Raw genomic sequence first — 22,793 nt, 5'->3', positions numbered from 1 at the left:
GAAATTTTACCTGTGTTGGTGCACAAGTACTACTGAAAGTGAGTTTAATCCTTCTGTAATTCAGAAGGAATTGTAGCTCAGAAGGCTGCTGTAAGTCAGCATTGATTTGTGAGAAATTGTGCACTTCTCATACTCCACAGACAGTTTTAAAGGGTGCTAGTTGGGCTGGGCTCTGAACTTATATTTAAAAAAAAAAAGGCAAAGACATAGAAGAGGATTACTGGTCCTAAATGTGTGCATGTAATACTGTTTCCTTTATTTCAGCGATTGGCGAATCTTCAGAAATCACAATTAGGTGATAATAAAGTCAAGAGTAAGCAACAAGACCGAAGCAAACAGTTAAGGCTGTCTACTTCCAACAATAGCTTAGCTAACACTCCCCAGGAGTATAGCAACGATCTGAAGTCATTCCCATCCCGGAGTCCTTCACAAGGGGATGAAGAAGATTCTGCCCTGATTTTGACACAGGACAACCTGAAAAGTTCTGATCCTGACCTCTCAGCCAACAGTGATCAGGAGTCTGGTGTGGAGGACTTAAGCTGTAGGTCCCCAAGTGGAGGTGGCTGCTTGCCTAGTGAAGACAGTGGCAAGGACTCTGATGAGGCTGTATTTCTGGCAGGCTGAAACACCTTCACAGCAGCAAGGATCCAGATGAAGTTGAGTCTTACACAGTCTGGAATGACATCTTTTCATCCGATGAAGAATGGAAGTGGTCTGTAGCCTAAAGAAATAATCCAAAGAAAGGGAACTGTGCAATTGTGTAAGTAAAGATCTAAGCAGAACAAGTTCATTAATTTTAAGACATAATGCTAAAAAAGGTAATGTCTGCTGTTATATTTAGTTAAGCTAATGTGATATTTGTTTTATCAATGCTGTACATAATTATTCCTTACTTTGTACATTTCCATAATTATTTATTGTACAAGATAATAGTTCTTCTCCAAAGATGTGAAATTCCAAAGTACTCTCTTACACAAGGTTGAAGATGCATTAGTGTTAGCCTTACTGGTGAAGCTGTCAAAACTTATTTTTGTAGAGTTCTTCTGCCTTCAGACATATTATGTATATTTTTTTTTTCATAAGAGGTGTTAAATTTTGAATTCAAACAATTATTTTGCATATCCTCCTACTAGAATTCTTTACAGCAAAGTAAAACTAACAAATTGACATGCTGGCTAAGGGGACAAATGAAGCTTTGATCCTGATAAAAAAATCCTTTAGTAAGCAGTTTCTGCTGCTGCATGTGAATTCATCCCATTTCTACTTGGTTCTCAAGCAGTGTTGAAAGTTCAGTAGTTTCTGTGACCAAAACTTCAAAGGAATATAACAGTATTCACACAGCCTTTGTGCTAAAGCATCCCTTTATAACAAAAGGTACAAAATGGTACATCCACCACATTACTCTAGCCTCTTTATGTTTAGTTCTCAAGTTTGTTTCTATCTTACCCTAGTTCCAAACCACCTACCTAAAATTCTAAAGGTAGTAAAATCCTAAATTCTCCAGCCTATTCTGATTCCTACTTGAAAATGTTTTATTTGAGTTGAGTGAGGTACATATACAGTGCAGAGGATAGCGAATATAAAACCACTTACAGAAATCACTTACGAAAGCATCACTTTGAATTTGTAAGTAAAGGAAGGTTATGCCCATAAAGGAACTGTTATAAAGAATGTTCCTTCCAAATTCTGTTGTTCAAAATAAACTAACCATTAGCAACCAGTTTTTCTGTCTTCACACAAAATTTCCCTTTTAGTATTTGCCAAACTGAAGAGCATGGCAATACTAATTTAAGAACTGATTCAACATTTACCAGGAAGTTTAATCTTGTTATCATATTTTTAAGAATAGGAGTAATAGTTTTCATAATCATCAGTACAGAGGTAAACAAGTGAAAAATGTTTAAAATTTGGAATGTCTTGAAACTCACTAAAAAGGTGGCCAAATTAGGCTGCAATTCTTCCAAGTTTCTTTTTTATTTTTAAAAATTAGTTAAAGCAAGCAGTTAAAAATATAGTTCACATGACTGCTCTTACCTGCTTGGAGACAATGTGGTATTGAACTCTAGTAAAGCAAAGTGGTAGTAATGTAAGTTTACTTTGATTGCATTTCACATTACTCCTCCAAATACAGACTTACAGAATTGTATTATATAAATATGCTTCAATTTAGAATTGTTAGATTTTATTACATTTATGGAATGGTTTTCATTCTGTTCTGTGAACTTACATTATTAAAAGTGAGTATGTAAACTTCAGTATTATTAATATCCTCCTAAGGGAGCTGCTGTCTTTGAACAAATAATTCCTAACAGCAAGGTTTATCTTAATGTTATAGTGAAAAGGCCAGATCCTCAATTTGATAAATCCCTATAGCTCAATTCAAATAAATACAACTCTAAGGTATACTCTGTTGAGAATCTAGCCTTCTGTTTTTAATCTTTATGAATTTTTAATAAATGAAATCCCTGATTTTAATTGCACTTTTAAAAATGTTTTGTATTTTGAACATAGCCTGTAAAGTTTATGTTATTAGAGACTTTGAATGCACTTTCTCAAACTAAAGAAATATGCTGCAAAGTCAGAAACGAAAACAAACCACACAAATATTCTACCTAAAAATGAGTTTGAAAATGGGCATTGTTATTGCACATCTTTAAAATATAAAATTATATATGATATTGTGTCCTATTAGACATGTCCAGAAATAAATGCAGAACAGCAAGATATGCAAATTCAAAGCACTGTCTTTGTGTCGCTTATGCAACTCCATGTAACTAGCTTTACAACTAAAATATTAACATATTAACATTTTCTTTATCAAGCCTTCACTTAGCAGCCCTCTGTGATGTGTCTTTCAGCCTTTGAAATTTTGCATTAGCTGCTACTGTTTTCACTGTACTGCATGTATTTGTGGCATTATCAGACTAATGAGAAACACTTTTAAATAAACACTTAGGTGTAATTTATTTCACACCAGTGAGTGAAAGAAAGGTTTGCTATCCTGATTTTTGTACTGTAGTTTTTCATTTACTCAAAAGTCACTTTGCCACTAAGAACAGGGAATTTTTCTATCTTCCCTACTTTGATACTTTAATCCAGTAATTTTAAGCTGTGGAGAAATCTACAACTGATAACTAAGAAAACTAAGACTCTCAACAATTGTGTTAATAATATGGAAGCATGTTACAGCCCTGTATTTATTTTTTTTAGGAAATGCAAACCAAAAAAGATTGAGAAAACCATACAATGAACTACACTGATTTCTTGTAGCCTTGTGTTGCAAACCTTTGCAAATTTGGCATAAGCCCACTGTAATTTAAAATACGACACAGATGAACATAGCTAAACTGCTGAAAAGGCCTCTCTAGGTTCAGGCTGGTCTTTAGTATGAAAATGTGCCTCTAAAGGACACTGAAGGGAATGGGATCAAACAGCTGAAGCCTTCTCTACAGAAGATCACCATCTGAAGCACAGAAGGAAAACCTATTCACTACTGCTTTTATTGGTAGCTCTGTACAAGAGAGAAAAAGGTGATAAACTGCAAATGGATTCTAAAAATCTGAGAAATAGAATTAAAAAGTTGGAGGGCACAACTCAGAGCAAATGATATCATTAGAAGTAAGAAGAGAAAAAGAAAATAAGTAAAAGGAGGGAGGCAGGGAAGGAAAGTTCTTTGTAAAATCAGCAAGTAAGGCAGGGAACCACATTCTTTGAAGACGGGGCAAGCTAATGAAACCTTAGAGGTCCACCAGAATTGTGACTGAGTTCAGGCAAGGACTCACTTTTTTAAGTCTGCTGGTTGCCAAGGTTTTTTGGATGAATTTATTCCCTTTGTGGAGACTAAAGAACACAGTTATTTTATGTAAAGTATTTCCTTATTATCGATATACAAGCTTTCTTCATAGCTTATTACTGTAAGTGTGATGTCTACAAGGTATCTGACCAAAACAAGGTGCTTACAAAAGCCAGAGATCCAGTATGGGTTTTCAAAGCCTGTTTCAGTGAAGGTGGCTCCAAGAATTACTGCTATTGAGAGAGTTAAACATGAAAAGCTCACATCACTACTCATGAAGATATTAAGTTTCTCCTTGAGTAGCTTACTGCATCCATTTCCAGCATAATTCTGTATCCACTCAAGAAGTCCTGCAATGTCAAATGCCTGACTCTATCCATAAGTTAGATGATTACAAGATATATAAAAATCCCAAAGCTTTTATTTGTAAGTTTAACACATTACAGCATTTACTGTTCAGAATAAAGACACAATTATGGCTGATAACTTTGTTGTCAGAGTTTTAATTCAGTTTGACCTGAAGGTCTCTTAAATCTCTCTTTTAAAAAGATTTATGCTAGTCTTTGAAGGGAGTAGTAAGAATTTGGACATGAATAAAACTGTAAGATTTCTAACTTATACATTTGGTCCAGGTCCAAAGCAGCAAAACTGCAGGATTATGCACAGAGCAAACAGAACTACAGTACATACTGCTTAGAACTGACTTTACCATAATAGTCTCTTGCTTGCAGTGGTGCCTAGCACAGCAGAGTGGCTCCTGAGCAAGTCTGCTGATGACGCACAGCTGGGAGGAGTGGCAAATACTCCAGAGCATTGTGCAGCCCTTCAGAAGGACCTCAGTAGGTTGGAGAGATGGGCAGAGAGACCTTCTGAAATTCAACACAGGCAAATGAAGAGTCCTCCACCTGAGAAGAGTATTTCTGGGCTCCTCAGTACAAGAGAGACATGGAGCTCCTGAAGAAGGCCCAGCAGAGGGCAACAAAAATGATGAGGGGACTGGAGCACCTCAGTGATGAGAATAGGCTGAGGGAGCTGGGCTCGTTCAGCCTTCAGAAGAGATGACTGAGAGGGGACCTCAGCAATGTCTGTAAGTATCTGAAGGGAGGGTCTCAAGACGATGGAGCCAGGCTCTCCTCGGTGGTGCCAAGCAATAGGACAAGAGGCAATGGGCAGAAACTGATGCACAGGAAGCTCCAACTGAATATGAGGAAGAACTTCTTTACTGTGCAGGTGACCAAGCACTGACAAAATTGACCAGAGAGGTTGTGGAGTCTCCCTCAGTGGAGATACCTAAGAACTGTCTGGATGCAATCCTGTACCATGTCCTCTAGGATGCCCCTCCTTGAGCAGGGAAGTTGGACCAGATAACCCACTGTGGTCCCTTCCAACCTTACCCATTCTGTGGTCCTGTGATTTAGCTGCAAAATCAGGTATTGAAATTAGGCAAACCCCAGGCTCAATTAGCAGTTACAATACAGAATGTACTTCCCCCCCAAAACTACTGCAACATCAGACAAGCCATCTTCTTACTCTTATTTCTTGCTCACTGAGTTCTCTTTCCCACTTGGCAGAGCACCTGAGGGTGACATAGCGCAAGGCTCCCCAAGAAACAAGTCACTGTACGTAGCCTGTTATTCCAGATTGCTTAAAAGTTCGCTTGACACATTTCAAAAGCCCTCAGAATATGCATCTAACAGCAGCTGCCATTCTCTTACACTTTACAGGGAGTTGTTTAAAGATGGATTTACACCTACACTCCATATTTTAGCAAAATAATGTAAGGAACGCAGTCAACAGTGAGCTACCAGCATGCTAGAAGCAAAAAAACCTAACTCTTGACAGTGTTATCACCATTCTACTAAGTCTTTTGGTGAAGGTGGAACCAGTGTAGGACTAAAGAAAAAAAAACAAATCTCAAGGAGAAAATACAAGCCCGCATCAGCTTGGCCTTTAAAGCCAGAAAAGCCAGAAACAGGCTGGCTTTTCTTGGATGTGATGGGATTCCTGCAGCTACCCAACATTGTTGAATACAGAGACTTTTGTACTTCTTTTCCAGAGGATGGGTTTGTGTCTGCAAAGAGGCTAAAAAATAAGGGAAAAAAATCTAAAGAATAGGAACAATAATATGAGAGAACAGAAAGGGAGAAAAGGGGAGATCTTAAACTCTCATATCCCTGAACAACAAACACTGAACTTGCATTGAACAGTGACAATTTCTTCCAGACTCTACTCCACTACCACCAGAAAGACTCCATGAAGTTTTGAATTTGTAAATTTGCTAAAGTCATCATGGCTAGGCTTCATGAACAAAGATTTGGGAAGGACTCTACCCACACTTGCTACAAGTGCGCTGGTGGCTAAAAAGGCCAATGCAAGATAGACAAGTCCAGTTGCAAAAGGCACAGCAGAAAGACTCCTTAGGTGGTATCGACAAGACACGGTTCTTTCTACGTTGTCTTTTCTTCTCAAGAAAGATCCTGCGTGCATTCTCAAAAGAAGCAGCAGCATTATAGTGTGTCTCCAGACCTCCCGATTGGAGGCCATAGTAGACCAGCGATGATGGATATGGCCAAGGCTGAGACATTGTTTCAGGGAGTCCTTGTATCTCCTCTTCAAGGCTCCTCTCTTGCAGCAGCCCGTGGCAAGTTCACCTTAGAGCACAATCTTAGGGAGGCAGTGGTCCTTCATCCTGGAGACATGCCCTGCCCAACACATGTTGCTGTGTTCTCAGCAACATGGCCTCAATACTTGTAACTGCTGCCTGTTCTAGAACAGATGTATTAGTCACATAATCTGACCAGTGGACGTTTAGGATTGTAGAGAGGCAGCATTGATGGAAGCGTTCTAGGAGTCGCAGGTGGTGGTGGTAGATGACCCATGATTCAGACCCATATAAGAGAGTAGACAGCACAATGGCTTTGTAAACGCTGATCTTTGTACTCTTCTTCAGGTGTTCGTTTCGCCAAACTCTTTTGTGGAGTTTTCTGAAAGCACTATATGCCTTTGCTAACCTGTTGTCTATCTCTCCGTCAATCTTACCATCCGAGGAAATGATGCTTCCCAGGTAATTAAACTGCTGGACTGATTTGAGCTCTGATTCACCAATGGTGACATGAGGATGGTGGAAGACTTCCTGAGGTGCAGGTTGGTAGAAAACTTCTGTCTTCTTCAAGCTGACTTCCAGCCCAAAAAGTTCAGCAGCCTCTGCAAAGCAGGATGTTAAACGCTGCAGAGCTGCCTCTGTGTGGGTGACGAGGACGGCGGTGTCAGTGTAAAGCAGCTCCTGGACAAGATGGTTTAAGGTCTTAGTGTGGGCCTGCAGTCGCCTTAGGTTGAATGGGTTTCCGTTGGTATGATATTGGATGTAGATACCATTTTCTTCGTCGAGGTCTGCCATGGCCCTTTGGAGCATCATGCTGAAAAAGATTGTGGATAGGGTTGGTGCAAGAACGCAGCCTTGTTTCACACCACTGGTTATTTGACAGGGCTCGAAAAATGCATCAGCATGTCTGACTTGGCTGTGCTGATCCTCATGGAGTGAGATGATCATTTTAAGGAACTTGGGGGGAAATCCTAAATGTTCCAGAATCTGCCACAGACCTTTTCTGCTCACGGTATCAAAAGCTTTGGTGAGATAACAAAGGTTACATAGAGACCTTTGTTCTGTTCCCTACACTTCTCTTGCAGTTGTCTGAGAACAAATACCATGTCTGTGGTGCTCCTGTTGGCTCTGAAACCACACTGGCTTTCAGGTAGAATTCCTTCTGCTATAGCGGGTATTAGTCTGTTCAAAAGTATTCTTGCCAGGATTTTGCCAGCAATGGAGAGCAGAGTAATACCACAGTAATTTGAGCAGTCTGACTTAATACCTTTCTTCTTATACAAGGTGATGATGACTGCGTCACAAAGGTCTACCAAAGATGGTAGGTTCGCCTAGTTCCCAACAGCGCACCACAAATTTGTGAAATTTAGCACGGAGTGCTTGGCCTCCATGCTTCCAGACTTCAGGTGGAATTCCATCAACCCCAGCTGCCTTGCCAGTTTTCACCTGCTGTAGGGCCTTAAGAGTTTCTCCCATAGTAGGGGCAATATCCAATTCATTTTTCACCAGTTGTGTAATATACTGAATTGTTGAGTCTTGAACTACACAGCTAGTACTGAAAAGAGTTTGAAAGTGTTTGCTAAAGTAACATAAGAGGAAAAGCTGAAGTGTGCAGAACTTGTACTAGTTTGGGAAGCAAACCCCCTGAAGGTGACCTGGCTAAAGAGTTCAGTGGTAGTAGAGCATCACAATACCGGACAAAACATTCAACATGAGGAGGCAGATGAGAACAGAAGCCTGTCATTCCATGCCATTATAAAACATATAAAGAAAATACTAGCCCAATACAGCAAGAACACCAGATGTCTGGTCATATGTTCCCTTCTCTGCTTACAAGGAAGAAACAACAATAAAAAACCAGCCCTGTACAGAGTTGTGAGTCTAGTCTTTAACAACAGCTAGATCCTCAGAAAAAGATCAGAAACAACTTATACATCCAGCACAAAAATAGATGAGAGTTTGCCAAGACGGTGACAGTGATGACTTACATCTAACTCTTCTCCAGAGCTGCAGAAATCATGCTTCTCAGATACAGAAGTCCAGAACCATTTGGAAACCTACATGATCTCATTTCTAACCAGGGCTTTAGTTAGCACATTAGCAGAAGTGCTATGTCAATATACAAGCAGCACATTTTTTGGAAGAAGATACTCTAAAATTATTGCTTAACCATGGCACTTATAAAGTGTTGATTTTTTTCAGACACCCAAGTATCTTCATTTGGTCCTATCACTTCTCAGCAGATACACCTACATCCTAAAAAAGTCAGCTTACCAGATGCAAGATTCAGTGGGCAGAATTAAATCTCACTTCCAAATTCTATCCCTTGCCTTAACATAGCACACAATGTAACTCCAACCACATTAGTTTCTTTCTTTTTTAAAATTAGGAAAAAATAAATATTTCCCACAGAACTTCAAAGATAGTTTTTGTAAAGTGCTTCTGAGTTCCTCACATGATGAACATATTCATATTGCATAGAACAGAAACTGGGAGGTGACCCGATTATTAATCCTTTAAGTACAAAAAAAAAATAAGAAAATTAAATTGTCAGATGAAAATTGTGTTTAATTATAGTGGTAGATACCAAGCCACTCCTGAAATCAGTGCATCAATGTTACTAACCAACATACGAAATCTAAGCAGAGATCATTTATTCTATTTTGATTCCAGAATAATTTGTTCCAACACATTCTTTGCTTAATTCCAATCTATTTATCCAAAACACAATATAAGCTACACTTAGTTTTCTGTTATTATTTGGAAGTAAAAAACTTGTTCTTCAGTATTTTGGCTTCAAGAAAAGACAGCTTGTGAATCCACTGACCATCTCAATTAAGAACTTCTTCAGTTTCCAAAGCCCTATCAACACTTATCTCAGAGTCTTCCACAGATCAAGCCAAATCTATGTTTAAAGTTCAGAATACAAAAGATATGAATTAAGTTTTTATAAAAATGTAAAAAGCTAGTCAAAATTACATGTTTAGATATTTAATTTCTGAAGAATGGAGTATAGCAGCAGGGAACTTAAATATAATAAGAACTATCAACAATAAATACAAGAAATTAATGCAAAGATTGCAATAGAAGGATTCTTGAGTACAATGAGAATATAAAGAGACATTCTAATTTGTACAAAAACCATTCCAACTTTGTATACAATCTCTTCTATAAATACAACCATATAAGATGAAATGCTTATTTGCAAATAATAATTATTAAAAAGTGTGCTTTATTGGGTTTTTCATTCGTTCTCTTGGCAGGTGTAGTTTGCAGGAAGTCTGTAAAGACAAATATCCATAATTAGATATTTTAACTCCTCCAGAAGTTGTATTTTAAATACAAATAACAATAGATCCAGTACATACTTGATTTCCACAGCATCATTAGAACACTAAGCACTCTAACAAATCCATTTGCAGTTACACAGTGTGGAACCTTATGGTAAATTGGTTCAAAAAAAAAAAATTTACCTATAGCGGTGCATGAAATTGGCTGTGCATTGCTATTGCCTGTTGAAGTTTTTCCTCTTTGGCTCGTCTGCAGTGGCACAGCTACAAAACAAGAAGTACAAGACTGAATTCTGAACGCAATTTTTTATAATGCATACCAGTTTCTCTTTAATTAGTTAGCTATTTTTCTTTTTAAAAAAGAAAAGCCCTCTGACCTACCTTCATTGTTCAGGCTGAACAATGGTCTACATTGATAACATTATTCCATCCACAAGTGCTTACAAGAGGATTGTTTGCAGTGTTATGAAATGCACTTATTAAGCATCTTTAAAGAAAGGTAAACTGTCTGCTAAGTTGCTTCTGTTACAGCACAAGCAAGAATGTTGTTTTTTGAACCTCAGTTACTTATTTGGTGATAGCCATCAACAAAATAATTAGTTTAATAAGTTTAATAAATTAAACATTAACGTTGTTTAATACAACATGTCATTTTATGTCAACCTTCCAAATTTGAAATTTACCATGTGGCTATCTTCCCTGTATCTGTATATGATATTCAAGAAAGTGGCACAAAAATATTTGCAACAATACACCAATAAGGTCTAATGCAGGAGACCTTTGCACTCCTGCCTTAAAAATACGTGCCTTCAGAATGTAGATTATACTCTAAATACACTGAAGCCAGTTAAGGATAATTTTTTCTTCTGTCAAAGCTCACTACAGCACTGTTCTGTACCACAGGGCTGCTCAAACTCAAAGTCCTAAATTTATTTATGTGTCGTACATATCTCAGATTAGAAGTATTTGTATATTACATACCGTTCTCTTTTCCATGAAACTACTAAGAAAGTCATCTATTTCTGTTTTGCCTTCCAAGAAGTCTTCTGCAATAGTGTCAGACTCCTCTTCAGCTTCATGGGCAGCTACTTTAAGTCTGGCTTGCAGAGCACTTGGACTGCAACTCTAAGAAAATAAACAGTCCTACGTAATATTAAACTGTCCATCTCAACTTATATTTTCAAGACTATATAAATATGGAATATGTGGATAAAGCATTATTATTACATAAAAGCCAAAGTGACCAGATGAAGCTTCATCTCCAAGAAACAGTACAGCTTGTTAAACTAGAAAGGATTCAATGTGAGAAAAGCATTGCTAGTTTAGGTCTTGATACACAATCATTCTCACAAATTTATAAAGCTTTTCAACTTTTACCCTACACTGTAGAAAGCATCCAGCTTGGAAATCTGACAGGTTCTCGAGTGCATGATTTCTCAGTAGAACTAGCGTTTCAAGTGTCTTCAATAAATAGGGTCTACTTTTGAAACTCAGTTGTGAATCTGAGAAGTATAAAAAGGTAAAAAAGCACTTACTGTTCAGCTTTTAAATACCCTTGAAATGACTGTGGAGAGGAAGACAGGAAAGCAAAAAGCACCTACTCAAGAATTAGATGAGCTGCTAATCTAAACTAGTATACTTATTTTTCTGTTCTTATAAACCTCAAACCTTATTTCTGTTTATTGCATACAATTTCATTATTTTTCCTCTAATATGCTTGAGCAGTTAATCAGAACATGATTCACATCCAGTAGGAGTCTGTGCGGAGACAAAACTGCAAAATTAAGATATTTATACATTTTAGATGCTTGGCCTACCCTTCCATCTACTGCATGAAAAATATTTTACTTAAGTACTGTAAAACTTTAATCAGAAATTTCCTGTTAAATTAATCTTGTAGCAAATAAGGAGATTCTGCTCTAATAAAAGATGACTAAAATTCACTCATAGTACAAGTAAAAAGACTTGTCTGGAACTTTGAAGGACAGAGAATAGGAGATACCAGGTAGAGCACAGCAAACATCAATACATGAAGATATAGCGTACATGGGAAAAAACCAGAAAAATTCAGTTGCAACTCTCCAGCTCTCAGCCTCCTAACCATCATTAAACTGAATCAGCAAATCTAACTTAGAAAAAAGAAAAGGTAATGCAAAAGTGGGATATTATGTCCTGTCCTTAAGTGGTTTCTTACAGGAATAAGTTTCTCAATGTCAACTATCTACATCCACTTCAAAGACAACTTGCATCACATGGAAAGGAGGCATTAGAAGTCAGACTACTCTGATTTTCCAGTGAGGAAACATTTAATACTTTTAGATCATGTATGAAATCATTCAGTTTGCTGTCATGCAATTTTTTCATTGTTATTTTGTATTTTGTTACTTTGGGGACATTCTGAAATTCAGGTTCTATGTGAGCTAATTTGACAGACTGTTGTATTCTCAGGTGACAAGTCTAGCAAATAATTTCAGTGCAGGAACTGGTTTGTGAGAAGTTACATCTTCTAATGCATAGCCTGGTAAACATACCAAGAAATTGTCTTCCTTCTTTGAATTACTTTCTGAAGTAATAACTTTACCCAGCTTGTGCTTTTGAATGTGCAGTGTTTGACAGCATTATCCAACATGTTGCCCAAAGTAAGCATACCTACTGAATCACAGAATTTAATTTATAAAGTCATCATTTTGACCATTTTCACCTGGTACAGTTTTACAAGCTTACTATGTTAAATGAGTACCATTAATTAAACAAGCCTTCTTTAAAGATCATTCTATTCTTAAAACTGGTTTGGTCCAGGATTGTACTTAACAGCTCTAGATGCACATCACTCTCTTCTTCCAACTTTGCTTCTATCATAGCATTAAAAAACAAAAACCCAACCAAAGAAACCCCTCTTTTGCTTTTAACCTGTTTGGTACACCATCCCATTTTTTTCATACGTTATATGAATCTATTTCATACAGAATTAGATTAACCAGAAGAATATTCTTAATGGTTAAAGATAGAAATCAAAACTTCCATTTTATTGAAGTATTCTTAAAGGATAACATATAGAATTTATACCTCACTAAGTTCATGCTGTCTTTGCATCTTTTTTTCAAAGGCTGCTTTCATCTGTGTAAGTTGTTCATACTGGAAGGAAAAAGAAAAAGAACATTTTCCCCTTGAAAACCACCAAATATTATTCCTAACATTTCTGAAAAAGATTTTATTGCTCACTTACTTTATCCAACACTGTCTGTCTTTTTGCCTCAAGACTAGGCTCCAGCAACAAGTTCTTTTCTGTAAAATAAAGTCACTATTACTACTTTTTTTTTAAAGGATTCAGTTGACAGCACACAGCCACAGATGATAACATTTTGACACCTTACTTGCCAGCTCTTCGATGCTTTTCACTAACTCATCTCTATCAGTAATGACTTGCTTCAGTTGTGGTAGAGCCACAAATTGTTCCAGTAATACCTCCTCTTGCTCGTTCATACTGGTCAGCTGCGATATGCTATAGTCAAACAGAACGGGAATAGATTTAAATCTAACAGCAAACACCACATGCAGAGTAACTCACCTCTGCCAAAACTTTGAGGCATTTTTGGGGATTTTACAGACACGTGACACTTGACTACAACTTCTTTTTCCCCTTTCTCCTGGATTGTGGGCTCTACTATGTGCAGAAGTAAGCTTAAGTAGCATGTTAAAAAGTATCACCCATTTTAAGGCTTACTTCCTAAAAAGTGCTTTTAAATGCTACTACAGTGGGTTGACCGTCCCCAACTACCAGATGCCCACCCATCTGCTCTCTCCTCCTCTCTCCCCCTCCTCAACAGAATATAAAGGAAAAGCTCAACAGTTGAGATAAAGATTAGTGAGATCACTTATCAATTACAATCACAAGCAAAAGACACTCGGAAAAATTTAACTGAATTTACTGTCAATTACAGTAGGAGTTGGATGGTGAGCAAGAAAGACAAAAACTAAAACATCTTGCTCCCTTTTTCCCCAGGCTCAGCTTCATTCCTTCATTCCCAAATCCTCTACCTCCCACTGCCCTCTATTCCTTGAAGCAGGGAAGGAATTGCAAAGGTAGCAGTCAGTCCATACAACTCATCTCTGCTGCTCCTTCCTCCTCACACTTTTGCCCCACTCCAGTATAGGTTCCTCTCCACAGACTGCAATCAGTTCCTGGCAGGGGAGACTACTCTAATTTGGGCTATCCATGTCTGCAGGTTCCTTCAGGGCATATCTGCCTGCTCCAATGTGGGGTCCTCCATGGACTGCAGTGTGGGTATCTGCCCCACCATAGCCCTCTCCATGGGCCACTGTCCTGCAGTGGATTTGCTGCCAAGCCAGCCTGGCACAGGGGAAGCCCCGACCCCTCTCACAAAGGCCATCCAAAAAGCCCCCCAGCTACCAAAACCTTGCCACCTACACACAGTATAGTTATTCAGAACAGCTGCAATACCATTTGTCATTTAACTCAACTATCACCAGAAAAATCATAGAATTTTAATCCAGTCTTCTTGAAAGGATCAGGCTTGATTACAATATTTTGTTTAAACAAACAAATTAGACTTCCTGCAAAACTGCTAACTTGCTGCTATGTAATAAGGATACTGCTAGAACTTACAGCTGATTTAGCGAAATTAAACCTTTGGAAGGTGTCAAAGGAAACAAAAAAACCACCCCAGAAGTCCTTCTTGCTAAAGGTCTTCTCCTTTTTGAAAGGACAGAGTTTTCAATCGCTTAACTACGACACCACCATAAAGATATGAGATCCGAAGGAAACAAATCTCCTAAGACCCTCAGAATTAATAGCCAATTTGTAATCTATTCTATCCCAGATAACTGATCTAAGAGGCTGTCTTGTTATATCTCCTATCTGTAATTTTTATAAAAATCTCAGTAACGTGTACAGACTTATGACAAAAATCAGACACAGACCAGCAGTAACTGCCTTTAATAACTATGGAAAGTTTAACTACCTTCTGAAAATTTACCTTAGTTCTGAGAGTTCTGGAAAGGTATCAGGTACATCAGGCATCTTGTAAGTAAAACCATTCTGGCCAACCTAAATGTAAGTTCAGAAATGCTTAGTAGATTTTTGAAGAGCAATTTCTTGATATTTAACCAGCTTAATCCAAAACTGGAGATGAACAGTTGCCAGCAAGAAGAAAAGCAGGAAAAGTGGTAAGAAGCAGTAGTACTAGTCTCTGAGCAGAAGACAACTCAACAATGGAACAAAATGCTCGAGGATGTTTGGGGAGGCATGTCACAAAAGATAAGACAGTTTTGGAGGCAAATAATTCTGCCTTGCCATGTCCTTCATTTGAAAACAGTTGGGTGACCAAGGAAATACACATGATTACAACTCAGAGAAGTGAGAACAAAGAAAGAGATTGACATTTTGATCTCTTTCATATGTTTTTTAAAGCTATAATACCTCAGAAAAAAAAGGTTTTAGACAAGGAAAAAGCCTTTGTCTTCATAGAATGTAGAAAATTTGAGTTTCACAAAGCCAGAAAAGTGTCTTCAAAGATTAAGAAAACTTTTGTTTCTAAAGACAAGATTTTATTAAAGACAAAATATTTACATACAAAGTTTTTAGAGGACATTAAAAAAAATTCCTTCCACAGTTCATCAGAGAGAGGGAGTTTGATATACATATACAAGATAGAATTCTACATATAGAGGCTTAAGATTGCATATTGTCCTCATCTGACAGGTTCTGGGCAGGAAAAAAAATAAAACCCATTTTTCGTGGTTGGAGAAACAGTTACAGCTGCACTATGGGAAAGTGCAGCTCCAAAAGAAAAAACCCTCTATATTCAAAGATATTTAGTGTAACACTAGTTTCACTGAAACTCAGAAAGACAAACTTGTTGCTTCAACTTCAAGTTGTAAAAAACTTTTTGTCAAAGGCAAAATAACAGTTTTGCTTTCCTAACACCAGCAAAACAATGAAGTGCAGTTACACATACTGCTTCCTTGAGTTTTGTGGCAATGCCCTGTGTGCCCTCGAGGGAACTCATACTCAGTGTCTGACAGCTTAAGCAGCAAAACTCAGAACACAGACCTGAAGCACAGCTTCTGCTGTGGGAACAGGTAGTGGCAGATCAGCAATCAAGCCATAGGAGGGAGCAGCAGGCTTGTCTGTAGTGTAGCTTGAAGAAACTGATTCAGCAACAGGCATGGCTGCCATTGTTCTATTTGTTTCTGGAGGTGGGTATGGAGGAAGAAATGGAAACCCCTGAGGAGCAAAAGGAGGCATTCCAGCTGGTTTGTTGAAAAGGCTAAAAACAAACAAAAAAACCCCACAACCATGAGCAACCAACTGCTTACAGCACATTTCTTATCATTTGAATTATAATTACTAGACCACACAAAAGACATGACTGAATTTTCAGACGACCATAAACTTTGCATTGTCTGTTACTTCTAATGTAATAAGTCTTTTTCTCTTATACTGCAATATAATATAGAATTCCATTAAACTATATTCTTGTAGAGCAGCCAATTACACACACTCTTAATTATAAGAAAACTGCTTCACAAAAATTTATGAGAGCATAAATTTCAATTGTTTCCATCCTGAAGTTGTAAGAAACATATTTGTGTCATACGTTAGTTCTTACTTATGGTATAGCATTTAACAGTTTGGGCAACACACACGTAGTTACTTCTAAATAACAGGAATGGTTTTTTTTAAATTCACAACTGAATTAGAGCTGCCTCTAATCCTAGTATCACAGAATCATAGAATCAGCCGGGTTGGAAGGGTCCTCTGAGATCATCAAGTCCAACCCTTGATCCAATACTGCCGTGCTTACTAGACCATGGCACTAAGTGCCACATCCAGTCTCATCTTAAAAACCTCCAGGGACAGAGAATCCATCACTTCCCTGGGCAGCCCATTCCAATGCCTGATTACCCCCTCTGTAAAAAATTTCTTCCTAATATCCAACCTAAACGTCCTCTGGCACAGTTTAAGACCGTGCCCTCTTGTCTTGCTGATAGTTGCCTGGGAGAAGAGACCAACCTCCACCTTGCTATGACCTCCTTTCAGGTAGCTGTAGAGAGTGACGAGGTCTCCCCTGAGCTTCCTCTTCTCCAGGCTAAACAGCCCCAGCTCCCTCAGCCTCTCCTCATAGGACTTGTGCTTGAGTCCTTTCACCTGGTCCTTGGACCTGCTTCAGCACCTCAATATCCTTCCTGAACTGAGGGGCCCAGAGCTGAACACAATACTCAAGGTGTGGCCTCACCAGCGCAGAGTACAAGGGAAGAATCACTTCCCTAGACCTGCTGGCCACACTGTTCCTGATTCAGGCCAGGATGCCGTTGGCCTTCTTGGCCACCTGGGCACACTGCTGGCTCATGTTCAGCTTCCTGTCAATCCAAACTCCCAGGTCTCTTTCTGTGGCTGCTCTCCAGCCACTCTGTCCCCAGCCTGTAGCGCTGCAGGGGGTTGTTGTGGCCAAAGTGCAGGACCCGGAACTTGGACTTGTTGAACCTCATCCCGTTGGAATCAGCCCAACTCTCCAGCCTGTCCACTGAGAGCAGCAAGAACCATAATTGTACTGATAAAGTTGGAATTCCTCAGACCACTTTTGCATATTTAATGTAATCCTTTAAACTGCACAATTTATGTTGCACAGTTGTGCAACAGAAACTGCCCTAAGCTTGGGAGGTTATGAACAGAATATGAAAAAACACAACTGCTCAAATCATGATCTACAGCAAATTCCAGATTTCATCTAATAATGTAAATACTGTTTTTCAAAAAACAGGTATAAGGTTACATCAGCAAGTTGATATAGTAACTCCAATGAAATTCTGTGTTTCTTCTCAAAACAATCATGTCATCGAGCATGCACATGAAATTGTGCAAGGACAGGGAATGTAATTCTCCCTATATATCCATTACATTATTCCTGTCCCTGCCCTCCTAATAATTGGTTTAGTCTCTTTTTTAAAAGTTAAGTTAATACACATAGTTCATCATGTTTATAGATAACTTACTATGGAAACGATGTTGAGCTAGGAGCCAGGACTGGAGGATTCTTCCAAAACTCATCCAGTAAACTTTGAATAATTTTTCCAAGATCTGAGTGCATTGTAAACTGGTAAAAGCACAAAACAAAACCCAATGCAGAAAAAAAAAATTATGTCTGGAATCGAACAGCTCCAAAATGTGCTGAACTTAACTGTTTAATATACCCACACAGCAGTGCTGGAAGCTATTTCAGACATATCAGTTACTGTAAACTGTACACATAAGCTCCAAATAAAGTGATAAAGCATCCCAGAATTGAATAGAAACTAGAAGTCTTTTGTATATTCCATTATAAAGGAAGAGTCAATGAAGTACAACATTTCTGATGAACAACCAAAAGAAATCCACCTTAGTTACCAAGTTACATTTAGGAAACCAACGAAAGGAGGGGGAAAAAAAAGATTCAAGGACAAAGGCATTAATTGCCTTCTGAAAGACTCAAAACCTCTCCCCCACCCCAAAAATCTACCACATCCTTGTTGGCAAAGAAAAGGGGAAAGAACAGCATATTAAAATCCTGAATATTCGAGTTAAAACCCTGACGTTGTTCTAATAGGATTAGGCTGGAAAGAACTATGTTACAAAACACTCTTAAAGCATCCCTCTCCTTTATTTGGAATACACTGTAAAGAAACAAGAACTGTGCTATTGATACTGACAAAAAAATTTGATAGGAACTTTCTAAGCCACCGTAACTAAAATAGTTTTAGATACATGGAATACTCAACCCAGTAACAGCAGCAGTAAAAGAATAAACAGTAGTATACTGAACACCTGTATTTTTGTTTTCAGGCCCCCAAAACACAATTTGAGAGAGATTAGGATCTGTACTAATCTTTTTTACAAGGAGAAATTAGCAATAATCTAGTGTGACATGTATTAAAACTTCTATTAACAGTACATCTATGTGAAGCTACAAATTATACATACATTACTTATTAATGGACCGGTCACATATACTCCCTGCTTGTCCATTAAATGATGTCTCACAGGTGGGAAAACACTGATGACTGGCTTTTCCTGAGGAAACTGAGGTGGAAGCAAGCTGCAAATACAAGAACAATCATTACTACAGCTATATCCCATGACAAAATTTGTGTAAGAAGGCTTATTATGCTAAGAAAAAGTACTATTAATTACATAAACCTACTTTTCTACACGAAGAGTTATGGAGAAATATACAGTGAATGAAGCACACAAAAGGATTATTCAATTATAAAATTAGAAGTAAGACAGAATGGAATACTAGACTTCCATGGAACTGAAGAGAGCATTTACTGGGCAGAATTGTAGTATAGCAATGGAGTACATATGTCCATGGACAAAGAAAAGTAGTGTAGTGTAAGGAGAGTATTTTCAAATACAAATGTTATTACTATAAATACAATGCAGTGTAACCTGTAAGAATAGACCAACCCTCAAGTGTTGTCCCCTAGCTACCTTCAACTAAAAACATGCAGCTATCTTAGGAGCTGAGCACAGCAAAATACACTTTTGCTCTCAGCTGAGCATTTGCATCTTGTACAGGACTAGTTGCACTCATATCACTACAACACTAATACAAATCCAGGTTCCTGAAAGTTAGCTGGGAGCCACTTATGTTCTATTACTACTTTTTTTTTTTGAGAACATTTTTAATTTTCAAGATGGGCATAGACATATCTCACTCTACTTACATGTTAATATTAATTGTCAAGTTGTTTACAGTGAACGGCAGTCGATATTCCACATCTTTCTGAATTTCTGCAATGCTGTCAAAGAGGAAATGGTTAGCATCCAATTCATGGTCAATATAATAGCTTAAAGTCTAAAAAAACAAGCATGACCTCAGACCTTTGTACTTAGTTTAGTTTTGAAAAGCCCTGTAAGAACAAAATTGAAAATGCTGGAATAAGTTAATATGCTTCAGCATGCCATATTGAATATTAAGATTAAAGCAAAAAACAGGAGGTTCAACTTTTAAACCTCATACAGGATGACAAGCAATGGAAACACAGTAGGAGAAATTGCAATACTCACTATTCTGACAACAATCTCAACTTACTGCCTTAATTTAAGGCAAATGTGTGTTAAAAGTAGCGCTAGGAATGTTTTGTGTCCTTCCCAAGCATTATTTGGACATAGAATTTAAGACTCTAGCTTTCAGAGCTTGGGGAACAAATGGGTAAGACATGAACTTAGTTATGAACCTTGCTTTCTGCAGGCTGATCTTATTCCTCTCATAGACAACTCAGTATTTGCTCTTGCCCTGTGAAATCACATGTTGTTTGAAGAAAGTATCAAGTATTTTCAACACAAGAGAATTCAAATCAAGGGCTCCACTGTGTTACACCACACACCAAAATTGGCACTTCCTCATTCTTAACTGAAGGATTCTCCCTGGAATCTCTCACACACATTCCTGCCCTGTAATCATCTGTCACACTTTTTAATAGCCTGCTGCAAAATCCTTTTGAGAAGGGTATATAATCATGCTCCACTCACAGGCACAACCTATAGAAACTGGGGAGGAAGATGAGGACAGGGAGAGAGAAACAAGACAGAATCATATTGAGCTGATCAAATGGTTACAACCTCCCTTACGGAAAACCTTGAACTAATAAACTTAGTTGCCCCTTCCCTAAGTGGGAATGGGTACACTGGAACTTAACTTTGGCTAGAACAACAGCAAATGTAAGAAAACTCTTTTTAAATACAAAGACTTTATTTCAAGCTCCTAACCTGTGAGGGACCCTGAAAAGGAAGTTTAGTTGCTTTACTGAAATTAAGATCACACATACCTGGGCTTTTATGACCTAAGACAATACAAATCAAACCTGAATAACTTAGTTACCTACACTGTGATGAGAATTTTGAGCATTTCAGTAAAGAGCAGTCAGGATACTCATAAATGAATGACAAAGTAGACTTATCAGACAAAACAAATACTAGAATGACATTTACTTAATCGCTGCTTAGGAAACAGTGCTGCTGCAATGCTTAATGCATATTCCTATCCTACAGATCTGTGCTGCTACAGAGTTCATGAGCAAGGACATCAGTCCCTTCCAAGAAATAAACCTTTGCACTTTTGAAAACTTGCTCGAGTTCACATACCTTTTTAAAAGCAAAGAATTTGAGGCGCTGATATTCAGATTTGTTTATGAAAACTGAACACTTTGTCAGAATTTACTCTGCTTGCCTGACTTTTGGGTTTTAATTATTTTACTGTGATTAAAAGAGATCAGACCGCTAGTTTACAGGGCTGTAAAGTTACATTTGGGCAACTATCATGTCCCTACCCCTCATCTCAATTCCTGGCTGCAGGAATTCCCCCTCTGCCTGTGTTTGTGCTGGTGCCTGCACAACCAAGTAGCAAACCAGTTCAGCAAGCTGACTGACAAACACTGATCACCTTTTTGGGGACTTAACTCAGGATGAGCTTCTCTTCCTGCCAGGAAAAAAGTTCACTAAGCTGCTGCCTGCCTACAGAGACAACTCCTTAGAAAAGTGAGGTCTCAAAAATATTTGCAAAACTGGCTCTGAACAGAATTAAGTTTATGCAAGCAACAGTATTTAGAATACTGTCATATTTATGTTCCCTGTGTGATAAATATTAGGATGGTGAGCTATCTGCAGTTATTAAACTTGGAAATACAGTATCTCTTCCACTCCTAGTCTCACTCTGATGTGACAGAAAACACTCTCCTTCCTCTTTCCTGATTGTTTTGGAGGTGGCATGTATCATTCCAGTTCTACAGACATCCTAGGAAGCTGTATGTCTATAGAATGCTTACTTCACTGAAAATATAATTTCGAATGTATGAATTGTGGATCTCCTTTTAAAACGTAAATAGTTTTAAAAGACTAGGAAAAATGGAGGGCAGTATGCCAAGAGGGAGTATCTCAGGATGAAAGGAAGTGTTTTGTTTTAAAAAGTGTGGATATTGAACAGAAATAAAAACAACCGGCTTCTGCTGAGCATATAAACACAAACAGTCCCCAAGGAACAACCAGTTATTAGGAAACTAGCACTGAACATCAGAAAAAATAGTGAGTAGACCCTGTAGGGCTGCTACGTCACTGCAGATAGACCAGTGTGACACACAGCTCCTTGGTAGTCTACGTTTTAGCGTCAACTTTTAAAGAACAACACTCTCACAACCACCTCTGAGACGTTTTATCCCAACAGTCTGCACGTCTTTGCCGACTTCAACCCATTAAAGCACTTAGTTGGCTTTCTGGTCAGTGGCCGGTGTCACTGGGCACGGCGACCGGCGCCTGCTCCCCCGGCCAGGCCACACCGCCGCCAGCGGGGCCGCCTCCCCCGTAGCCCCGACAAGCAACTCGGCTTTCGGTTTCTCAGTGCCGCTTCCCGGCCCGCCGCGGTACAGCACAGCACACCACAGTACAGACCAGCTGTCCCCCGGCGGGACCCTCCGCCCCGGGACAGCCGAGGCTCGGCCGGCCTGGCTGTCCTGTTTACCCGCACAGCCGCCAAGTCCCGGCCGGGCCTCCCCGGGTGGCGACGGGGCGCAGCCAGATCCCCGTGTGGGAACACGCCGTACCCTTCCGACACAGCGCGGTCCCGCCTCGAGCGGCGCCGCGCCCGGGCCGGGCCAGGCCGGCCGACACCGCGCGGCCCTCCCGCCCCGCGCTCTCCCGCCCGGCCGCCGCGGCCACTCACGAGGCGTGCGCGGCGCGCAGGGACTCGACCTGTCGCTGGCGCTGCTGCTGGAGGCCGGTGCGCGCGGGCGGCGCGGGGCCCGCGGCGGAGGCGCCGCCGCCCTTGGCGAGCGGGAACAGCCAGTTCATGGCGGGCGGGCGCGCGCGGCGGCCCCGGGCGGGCGCGAGGGCACCGGCGGCACCGCGCGCTCCGCACCGAGCGCCCGCGCGCGCCTGCGCGCGAACGCGGCGGCCTCGCCGCCACCACCCCGCCCCAGCCCCGCCGGGGGGATACGTCACCCCCGCGCGACACCGATCGCGCCGCGGCGGGGGCGGGGCGGGATGAGGGCAGGGGGAGGGGCGGGGCGGGCGGCGATTGGGCCAGAGCGGAGCGGGGAAAGGGCGCGTCGCGCG

The 22,793-nt window shown here is 39.7% G+C and overlaps 2 protein-coding genes across 5 annotated transcripts in view; one reads left to right on the top strand and one right to left on the bottom strand.

The window, feature by feature from the left end:
- MTMR7 (myotubularin related protein 7) overlaps window positions 1–624 on the top strand; it is a 40,541-nt gene extending 39,917 nt beyond the window's left edge. Inside the window, exon 14 of the mRNA XM_051790326.1 lies at window positions 265–624. Within this exon, the coding sequence (XP_051646286.1) occupies window positions 265–624 (360 nt within the window). The remainder of the gene's footprint in view (window positions 1–264) is intronic.
- VPS37A (VPS37A subunit of ESCRT-I) lies at window positions 236–22,623 on the bottom strand. 4 transcript variants are annotated; one of them, XM_051790343.1, is made up of 12 exons: window positions 22,402–22,622; window positions 19,412–19,486; window positions 18,666–18,780; window positions 17,702–17,802; window positions 15,759–15,975; window positions 14,683–14,753; window positions 13,060–13,187; window positions 12,912–12,970; window positions 12,752–12,820; window positions 10,667–10,810; window positions 9,869–9,949; window positions 236–721 (listed from the first exon to the last, which is right to left on the bottom strand). In XM_051790343.1, the coding sequence occupies exons 1-11, from the start codon at window positions 22,527–22,529 to the stop codon at window positions 9,869–9,871; spliced, it is 1,188 nt and encodes a 395-aa protein (XP_051646303.1). In that variant the 5' UTR covers window positions 22,530–22,622; the 3' UTR covers window positions 236–721. The 4 variants fall into 4 exon arrangements, with proteins under 4 accessions (XP_051646303.1, XP_051646302.1, XP_051646305.1 ...); XM_051790342.1 differs by lacking the exon at window positions 236–721 and adding an exon at window positions 8,943–9,676 and having other exon boundaries at window positions 22,402–22,621; XM_051790345.1 differs by lacking the exons at window positions 236–721; window positions 22,402–22,622 and adding exons at window positions 8,943–9,676; window positions 22,201–22,219.
- Between the last annotated feature and the right edge of the window lie 170 nt (window positions 22,624–22,793).

This window comes from Manacus candei, unplaced genomic scaffold, assembly GCF_025592945.1.
Source record: "Manacus candei isolate 608988 ecotype Guabito, Panama unplaced genomic scaffold, ASM2559294v1 h1tg000028l, whole genome shotgun sequence".
Lineage (NCBI taxonomy): Eukaryota > Metazoa > Chordata > Aves > Passeriformes > Pipridae > Manacus > Manacus candei.
Note: the sequence above shows the minus strand (reverse complement) of the source record. Positions and strands in the feature narration are given on the sequence as shown.